Source organism: Gavialis gangeticus, unplaced genomic scaffold, assembly GCF_001723915.1.
Source record: "Gavialis gangeticus isolate Ggan-Ray unplaced genomic scaffold, GavGan_comp1, whole genome shotgun sequence".
Classification (NCBI taxonomy): Eukaryota; Metazoa; Chordata; order Crocodylia; family Gavialidae; genus Gavialis; species Gavialis gangeticus.
This window is the reverse complement of record NW_017728993.1, coordinates 8873937-8883745: the sequence shown is the minus strand read 5'-3', so window position 1 is coordinate 8883745 and position 9809 is coordinate 8873937. Positions and strand designations below refer to the sequence as shown.

General features: G+C 41.8%; 1 protein-coding gene across 2 annotated transcripts in view; it reads left to right on the top strand.

Moving 5' to 3' along the window:
* The window catches only part of ATG4C (autophagy related 4C cysteine peptidase), a 45256-nt gene that overhangs the window by 1083 nt on the left and 34364 nt on the right, over window positions 1-9809 (top strand). The window contains exons 2-4 of one of the 2 annotated variants that reach the window (XM_019501181.1): window positions 6205-6381; window positions 7590-7720; window positions 9367-9450. In XM_019501181.1, the coding sequence (XP_019356726.1) occupies window positions 7645-7720; window positions 9367-9450 (160 nt within the window). In that variant the 5' untranslated portion in view covers window positions 6205-6381; window positions 7590-7644. The remainder of the gene's footprint in view (window positions 1-6204; window positions 6382-7589; window positions 7721-9366; window positions 9451-9809) is intronic. The other variant, XM_019501182.1, reaches the window with a different exon arrangement.

The window sequence follows — 9809 nt, the reverse complement described above, 5'->3', positions numbered from 1 at the left end:
GGGAAAAAAAAAGCCCCCCCCCCCCCCAGTCCCTGGTGTTGGGAGCAGTCTGGTTTTTTTTTTTTATATACCCTTGAGGAAGTGTGGGCTGAAGCCCACCAAGTACAACAATAAGTTCCCCTTGGTAGTGCAGGCCACTGAATGCATATTGCTGATTTCTTGGGACAGCTTAAAGACAAAGCAGGGATGGGAGTGAGGGTCATATGTTCAAAATGAGCGTGCCAAGGTGGGATACTGAGTAGAGTCCACTGAGTCCTGAACGAGTCCAGGGAGCCACTGGATACTACCCAGTGAAACTGCCTGGAGACGTGAATGGACCAGAGCTAGGAAAATGGTCCTGCTGTCCCTGGGGCTAGGGATAGTCCGGAGAACTCCTGTTTTTTTTAATAATGGTAAGTCTCTGTGGACTTGTCCAGGCTCCTCCTGGGAGGGTTCAGGTCCCTCATCAAGATCTGAACCCTGTTGTGCTAGTGGTCTAGTTATGTTGCAGCATAAAGGCTGATCAGTGCTTAGGGACTAGAGCTCCCAGTTGCTGGTTTCGGGTGAGACTTTTCTACCAACAGAGAGAAGGCCTGGGACAAACAGTTCGAAAGATATAAAATGTTATGCTGGTACCAGCTCTTTTTGCAGCATTGTAACAGCATCCGTAAAGCTAAGGGAAGGTACAGTTTTATGGTATGTTAAATAAGCAGCCTGCATTAGGAGGATGAAAAGTATTAAAAATATGAATGCAAAGCTTTCCATATGTGTTCCTCTGACTGCAGAATGCAATACATGCTGTTTATAAGGTCTGCACACTTTCTGTTCTTCAAACAAAAGTTTTTAAATTCTGCACAAGTGGATGTCAGGCCATGGTTTTCACCCAAAAGAGCTTCCTACTTGCTGCTGGTGAATGAGCAAAAGCAGAACTTTTCAGTACTTTCTGGAGATATTTTTAAGTTAAATATACTTAAGGTGCAGATGTGTCAATAAATGCACTTTGATTTTTCCTTCTTATACCAGTCCTATACCCTGTCTTCTTTATTCTGTGTTCTTCAGGACTTGTCAACTTTGTTCATAAACTGGCATGTAGCTATGGTATGTTCTGAACAATGCATAAAAATTGCAGCCAGTTGTTTTATTGTGTATCACAAAAGAGAGTAGTTTCTTAGAACCATGGAATACTTACAAGCATTAAAAAACTGCAGTGTGTGACACTCCTGTTTCACGCTTTTGACAATAGAATACTTGCTTTCAAATGTGTTAGAGCTAACAAATTCCAGAAGAATCAGTAGTATCACCCTTCTTTCTGTATAGAGACCAGCAAGTTCAAATTGTAGATGCAGGACACTTCTCCTTCAATTGAAGGGCTAAGTGATAATTTGAAGCTGGGCAGAAAAAGCTCCTAAAGGTCCGTCTGTCAAAAATTTTTACTCAGCATTAAATCCTAAATAGATAAAATGTTCTATCTTTGCCATAGAAAAAAAGCTAGTTCTCTTCACCTGCCCTTCAAGGACACTACTCTGTGAATACCCTTTACATTTATTGGAGTGTAATTTATTGACTGTCTTAATGTGTGGTTATGGTTAGAAAAGTGACTCTGTAAAAATGACATCTTGGCATTTTATATTTATTTTCTGTCAATGGCTTCTGTATGAATTTTCCTAAGTGTCCTCACTGTTTGGTTCAATCTCTTTTTTTTCTGAGAAACAAACTGGAGGTTTTGATTCTCCCTTTCCCTATAATAAAAATCCCAGAATTCAGAATTTATCTAGTGATCTTTCTGGCAATGCATAAAGCAAAGTAGGTTAGTTTCTTGCTCTTCTATAGCTAAACTGGCTAATAGGAAAAAAAAATGTTGACACCTCCCCCCCTTCAATAACTGGGGTTTGAGACCACAAGAGGCAGGCAGACACCTGCATGTGTAGAGTTATCTTCAGACATTTTACAGTGTCGAATTAGAGTAATAATGTTTGATAACTTGCAAATTATCATAAAATTGGCATAAAAACATAGAACCTTATTTTTTAGTGTGGTCTTGCATCATGTCCTTGATATGACTTTCACGCTGTCTTTTTCCTGATAGTAATTACATTGAAATCTGTAAAGTTGCTGTCACATCTCATACTGACACAAATGGAGCCCAATATTTTTCCCTCAAAATGAAAGAAATGTGACTACTTTCAGTTGATATCCTTTTAAGTAGTACACAAAATGGGGGAAGAAGTGAAGAGGGATAAAAAGGGAACTGCACAAAGGTGGCAAGCCTCTTTGAAGAGAAAGTGAGATTTTTCTCTTCTCTTCAAAATACAGCTGTTTATTTTGATTCTGGAACCAGTCAAAGAGAGCTTGTATCATTATTGGTTTGCATGATGAGACCAAGGATTACCCCAAATGTTCCTTGGCTTTGATCATGAGAGAAGTAATTGAACCAAACACCACCTGAAAAAGCAAATATTTCTCTGTTCTGCTAAACAAAACCACAACAACTGGTGTTCTTGTTACTTGTCCACGTAGTGTCTCTCCTTATCTTTTCTTTCCTCTTCCCCCACACCCCGAAAATACAGCTGGTTAATCGAAGAAAGGAATTTGAGCTGCTTGTCCCTCTTTATAAAATTTCATTTACAGTGGTTCTGTTAATACAGTAGATGATGATCCACTTCCAGGTTTGCGTGCCTGAACCAAGTGAAAACTGATACCCGAATCCTTTCTTCCTGCAGCTGACAAGGTTCTACCAGACCATTTTGGTCATAGGGAAGGAAAAACAAGATAGGGCTTATGTGCCTGGGAGATGGTTCTTACTATATTTACCTAAATATAAGAAAACTGCCTAATAATTAGATATTATATATGTAAAATATATAGAGGAGCATTGATACATCGGTCCATTGTATTAGCACCAATAAAAGGAAAATTGAAATGATTGGCTATCAGCTTTTTGTGGCTGATGTGGCCGATAATGTCACTAATAAATGCCATATGCATGCGTAGCTGTAGCATGCATGCGGCCATGAATGCAGCCTGGCAGCTTGGAGAACAGCGGCTGGCCAGTAAGTTTGGTGGGGGGGAAGGCGCAGGGGGAGCAGATCAAGGCCTCCAGAGTGAGGGAGGGAGTGGGGCAGGGGCCGGGCCAAGTGCTGCCTGACCGTGGTGTGGGACAGAACTGCAGGCAGCTCATCTGGTGGGGGTGGTTGACGCTGCTGTGCACACCCCTGGTGGAGGCATGGGGGGGCATGTGCCTCCTGGGTCTGCATGGAGCAAGGGTGGGCTGCCCTCTGTGTGCTTAGGGCTGGGGCTGTGCCAGCTTCTTCGCAGTGGAGGGGCTGGGCCAGGGCTACGCGTGGGGTGAGTGGCAGCAGTGCTGGGAGGGAGGGGTACATGGGGGCTATGGTGAATTTTGGGGTGGCTGTAGCCCCACCTCCCAACACTGCCACCGCTTGCCCCACCCCTGCCCACCTCAAGCACAGCTCCAGCCCAGTCTCCCCACCAGGAAGAGGCTGGCCCCAAGCTCGCAGCAGGCAGTATGCCCTTGCCTTGTACACAGATCTGGGGGGCACATACCCTGCATGCCTCCCCTGGGGTGTGTGCAGCAGTGGGAGCTGCCTCTCTCTTTCCATCCCCTGCCTCCCCCCCAGATGAGCTGCCTACAGTTCTGTCCTGTGCCCCACCCTACCTGTACAGCCACTGCCCTAGACTTAGCCCCACTCCCTCCCTCGCTGTGGGGACCTTGATCTGCCTCACCCCCTACTCTCCCCTCCCTCACACCCCATCCCCACAACAGACTTACCAGCCGGATGCTGCTCTCCAAGCTGCTGGGCTGCATATCTGCAATTGGATTGGTATTGGCCGATAATGGCTGGTCAATAATTAGCCATTGGTATTGGCCCAGGAAATCTTTATTGGTGCACCCCTAATAATTTACAAATTTTGTTACAATTTTTCAGGTATAGAATCTAATTATTGGAGGTTTGACTTGAATTTGTCCCCCTCCTACTGCTACAACAGGGTAAATAAATCTGGTGGGTCAGGTAGCCCCCTTGCCTTTTGCCCCCCAAGATTTCTTTCTCCTGCAGCTCCTTCTCCTCTCCTTACTATCAGACCCTGTTCTCCCTAAGCACATGGAAGTGAAAGACAAATTTGAAAATGCATACCTTGAAATAATATACCTGTAATAATTTGCATGTAGGCAAGTTATAACAGGTACCCATAGACTTAATTCATCCAGATTGAATTTAGTTTACCCTTTTTTTATTTTTTAAGTGCTACAAATTCGGCACAGGCGTTCCATAAACACACTTTTTTTACCTACTTATACATAATACAAACTGTGCATGACATTAGTCTAAAGGTAAAAGACTCATGATTTACCATATACTTCATTTGGCTGGACCCTAGCAGAGTCAACAGCATTTCAAGCCATGGTGACCCCACAGCTCAGCACTGTTCAGTGTGTGTGTGTACTCTAGATACCCTGCACAAAGGATCCATATGCTAATTAGCAACTAGTCGTGACTGGAACTGCATGTTTCTGTTGCAAGTCCTGGGATCCTCTAAAATTTATATGCAGATAAGGTGCAGGGCAGCCTGGCTTCACCTCATGAAGAGTGGGGGCCACACTAATCATAAGCGACAGGCTGAGGGAGGGGGCAACAGGGATTCTGGGTGAACTGTTTGGGGTCCCCCGTTTGGTTTGCCAGATATTTAAGGCTGATAAAGAAACGTGAATCATTGGAAATGGAAAAGAAGAGCACAGACAACTTGTGGGAGAGAAGAGGAAGTAGAAATGTATTCAATAGAGCTGCACTGATATATTGGTGGCATATCGGATTTTATAAACAGAAAATTGACATTATTGGCAATCGGTCTTTTTGGACAGTGTAGCTGATTAATGTCATTGATAAATGCCACTTGCATGTGTGCAGTTGCAGCATGCACGTGACCAGAAACACTGCTGGGCTGCATATTAGCTATCGGATAGGTATCGGCCGATATGACTGGTTAAAAATCAGCCTTTGGTATCAGCCAAAAAAGTCTTTATACCCCATACTAGTGTACCCCTAGTATTCAGTGTAGTGGCTCACCCTGATTTGAAAGAATCAGCACTGAGGGGGCCTGCATGCAATGGGCACTACCCATATATTTTATTCAGATGGGCTGCACTTATCAGGTGCGGCAGGAGGCGGGTGTCAGGACTGGCTCTGGCCCTCCCACTACCAGCATAGAATTGCAGCATCTCTAGGCCTGGTGCCAGTTCCATGTGGAGGGAACACACCTATTTTTAAGGGCCACACACGCACAAAAAAAGGCTCCCATCAGCATTTTTGGCACCAGGGGAGGGCCTGGTATTGTAGCACCCTCAGGCCCAGTGCTCATTCCCACAAAAGGTTCCCATCAGTATGTTTGCCCCATATGGACCATATGTTTTATAGTCATGCTCAGTGTTAGGTGCATTTAAGCAGCTTCATAGCTGGTTTCCATTTACTGAGCACATGGTGCTTTTGGCAGCAGTTTAATGATAAACACATTGTCTAATGAGGTTTCCTTGTATGCGAATATAAGATAAGGGGTTTTTTCCCTCCATATCGCTTGTGGGGGGGGGGGAACCTTGCCTTGTATTCATGCCCTCGGATGCCAAATCCTAAAGATCCTAGGAAATACAGTGCCTCTGCCCTTTGTCTATAATTGGCTTGGGAGCTCTGATGTCTTGACATCATGCTTATTGACTCCATTGGAATTATACTACTAAGACTTTTCTTGATGTTAACTGCCACCTATTGAAACAAGTTTACCCAGAGGTGTGAAGGGAAATGTAAGACAGCTTAGTTCCTTCCGTATTTCTCTTTAGATCCTGAACCAATGGATCTTAATCCTTCATTGGTAAGGATAGAAGTGGCTCTTGGTTTTTAGACTGTCTCTTAAAGTGTGAAAAGTTGATCTAGTGTCAGGTTGCTGTGTGCCCATATTTTAAGCTGATTCATTGTAATAGGAAGCTTTTTTGCTCATTAAAATGAGATGGAGTGAATGGTTTTCCTTGGCTTAAGGAGGCTGACAGTTGCAATGATGTACCTGCAAAGCTGACTAACAGTTTTTGAGCTTAGTAAAGTTTGGTCTTGCAGCAGTAGCTGTTCATTCTCTCAGCTACCTATTAATTTTTGGTCTGTTTAGCATGGGCAAAGAAATTCTCCTGAAACAAGCATTTTAAAATACATTTATTTCTGGTGAAAGGTGCCAGCTTGACAGCCATGGAAACTGAAGCTCTGTATTGGCAGAACATATGCAATATGGGCAGCAGTATTGCTCAGTAGCAACTTCCTTATTGATTAAGTGGCACTGATGAATTACCAAGGGAGTTCTCTCCAGTTGTTCTAGACCTCTTAGGAGGAGAAGAAAAATCATGTGAAGGTAATATACAGCTTTTATATTCTATAAAGAAATAGAGGGGCCTAGAATTATTTTTAAAGTGACTTACAGTTTGTGAAAGTGCCAGCAAATATGTGCTACATTTTGCATTGTTTGATTGTTTTTACTTCTCGAGGCGTTAGCAAATAACTTTAAAAATAAAAGTGAAGTAGTCTGCAGTGTAATGGCTGCTGCTTTTTTGCAAGAAGTCTAGCTATAGTGTTAGAGTGAGAGACGCTTTCTCTTTTGTACAAAATAAAAGTAGAAAGAAAACTATTATTAACGCTGTGCATGTCATAATGAAAAGAAAAGAAAGAGGAAGCTGCTGTGCAGTGCTTGTGGAGGAAAGCAGCTGTGCGCAGTAGTAGGGAGTCCTGTACAGGTATAACTTGCTGTACAGAATTACAAAGGTCAGAAGAAAATATTAACAGAATACTGTTGATTGATAAATGATTGTGTTTTAGGGCTTGGCAACATTTTTGAGTGCCAAAAACACTCATAACCGTGACTTTTAAGATGTTGGCATGCCAGGGATGGATGGTGGGGGACCTATGAGGGTCCTGATCCTTGTTGTGGCTCCACAGCCCCAGCCATTCCCTGCTGTCTACTCTGAGGTGGGCATGCCAAGCAAAATGACTTTGCGTGCCATGCTCTGGCACCCATGCCAGGAGTTGCCTACCCCTGGTCTATTTCAATACATTTTATATTTAGTGCTCCTCACCCTGTATCCACTTTGGTTTAAAATGTCTCATTTCAATCTAAACCCACCCATAACCACTTTTTAAAAAGCATGATTTAGTTGCAGGTGTTCAGCATCCTAGATGTGAGCAAAACAGTCCGTATTCTATAATTATTCCTTTTCTTAAGAATCCAGGCATTCTCTTCTAACTACTGAGTGGAATATGAGTTAACTTACATGTGCCAGCGTACGTTATGTTCTCACAATCACTTTGTTGTGCAGTAGAGAGCTGTTGGAGAACATTATATTTTATTTAGCTTTGCATGGTAATTTTATTGGTGTATATTTGGAATTAAATGTTTTTATAACTTATTCATAGAACATGTGGTTGTTTTTCAGTTCCTGAAGTGGAAGATTCTGAAGGTTTATGACTGTTTCTGGTCACGTTAGGTTTAAGTACCTAAGTATGCTGGTGATATTATGCGCTGTGTACTCTGTGCCCACAGATATGTTTATATTTTTGTTTTTACAGTAACAGAATTTAGTATCTTCCAAGACAGCGATGGCTGTTTCTCTACATTTTGAATATGGAGGCCACAGGAACAGATGAAGTAGAAAAACTAAAATCAAAGTTTATGTCTGCATGGCATAACATGAAATACAGTAAGTGAAACAGTGAGTGAAATCCTTGTATCAGTGAAATAAATGGGAGTTTCCCAAATGACATTATTGGGGCCATAATTTCACTCAGGGAGCATTCTCATTTAAACATTTTAATTAAAAATGTAACATGGTCTTTGAAACCAATGTTAATGAGAAGCTTAACATCTGAGTAAACCATCTTGTTTAGATTGTCTCTGAAATTTGAGGATCTCCTTTTTTCAAAGTTCAGACAGTTGCTGTGTTGAAGAAGAGCCTGTAAGAATAAACACAGGTGACATGATTTGTGTATGGCCTTAAACAGAGGTATTACAGAATATCAACCGAAGCAATTTTGGTCATGTATTTTGAAAAAAAAAATTAGGACCTTGGGTGAAGTTCAGGCTCCAGTTAAGAGCTAAGTTACGTTCACATTGGTAGTGTACTTTTCTGAAACTGTGCATATCTAAAAACATGATCAAAAGACAACAGTTAGCTATTTAATGGTGAACTCCCAAACCCTAATGAGACTTCACCTTCTCTTCCTTCAGGCCGGAGGCAGCTTAAATATAACACAGGGCTTCTGAATAATGTTTGTTTAATTTCTCATATCTGGCTTGTAGAGATGCTCCAAGACATGGGTGGGAAAGATGTTTTTTTCCCTTTAAAATGAACAAAGAAACTAGGAAATGTAGTGGTCATAACCTGTGATTCTTATTAGTCAAACAGCTTCCACTTAAGAAGCATTTGGGCCTAAATGTGAGAAATGGTTAATGCAGTGTTTTAATTAGGGGTGCACCAGGAGACCTGGCAGAAGAGCAAGGAGGAGGGGGCAGGAGGTGCTCTCATACTTCCTAAGAAACCAGGGCAATCAACTAGTTACCTCATTGCCTGTACACGAATGCACAAAGCCTGGGAAACGAGCAGGAAGAAATGGAACTTGGGCAGCAGTGACCACGAGATGATAGAGTTCAGGATCCTGAGGAAAAGAAGGATGGAGAGCAGCAGAGTGAGGACACTGGACTTCAGAAAAGCAGACTTCAGCTTGCTCAGGGAACTCATGGACAGGATCCCCTGGGAAGCCAGTCTGAGGGACAGAAGAGTCCAAGAGAGCTGGCTGTACTTTAAAGAGGCCTTACTGAGAGCGTAGGAACAAACCATCCTGATGTACTGGAAGACCAGCAAGTATGGCAGAAGACCAGCTTGGCTTAGCAGGGACCTCTTCAGTAAACTAAGTCACAAAAGGGCAGCTTATAAGAAGTAGAAACTTGTCTGTCTTTGTTTTAACAGAGTACCTGGAAAATTGTGATCATAATCATTTTCTTGGTACAGGCCATGCCATGCTCAGTTCATGCAAAAAGGTAGAGTTAACAGAAGTTTGGCCGCCTGAATTTCCTGCCTTTTTAGTGCTTACCTATACAATATTAAAATTGCAATAATATCTTGCACCTTTAATTTGGAGGTGACATTGTTACCTTGAATTATTTGCATACAAATCCATTCCAACTTCCTTAAAAAAAATGGAACCTGTTTTCATTATTTAAAAGAAAAAAAATCAAATACCATAATGTTATCCCTATGTTTCTATTAGTTTGGGTGATTTTTAGCACAATTAAATGCTTTTGAAATAGTTCAGTCACAAATTATCTTGTTTTCTTTGTCTCTCTTAGGTTGGGTATTGAAAACAAAAACTTACTTTAGTAGAAATTCTCCAGTGTTCTTGCTGGGAAAATGTTACCATTTCAAATCTGATGGTGAGTACAAAAGATTTAACTAGCTCCCATCCCATTTTGACAAACTCTATTACTATATTAATATATTTGTAATTATCTATCATTATCTTTATTAATAGATTATTAGAATTCACTATTTAATATAAAAATACATTCTTCAGTTAGGTTTCCCAGCCTTCCAACTTGCCACATTCCATGCTGCATGCACAGACCAGATAAAACACCTATTGCCAGATCAGCCTTCAGTCTTATCATTTCTGCAGATAATTCTCTTGCCAGTAAAATTGGTTGTTAATTAGGGGTGCACAGATACAGATTTTTGGGGCCGATATGAATAGCTGATTTTTAAGGAGGCATATCGGCTGATACCGATCTGATTT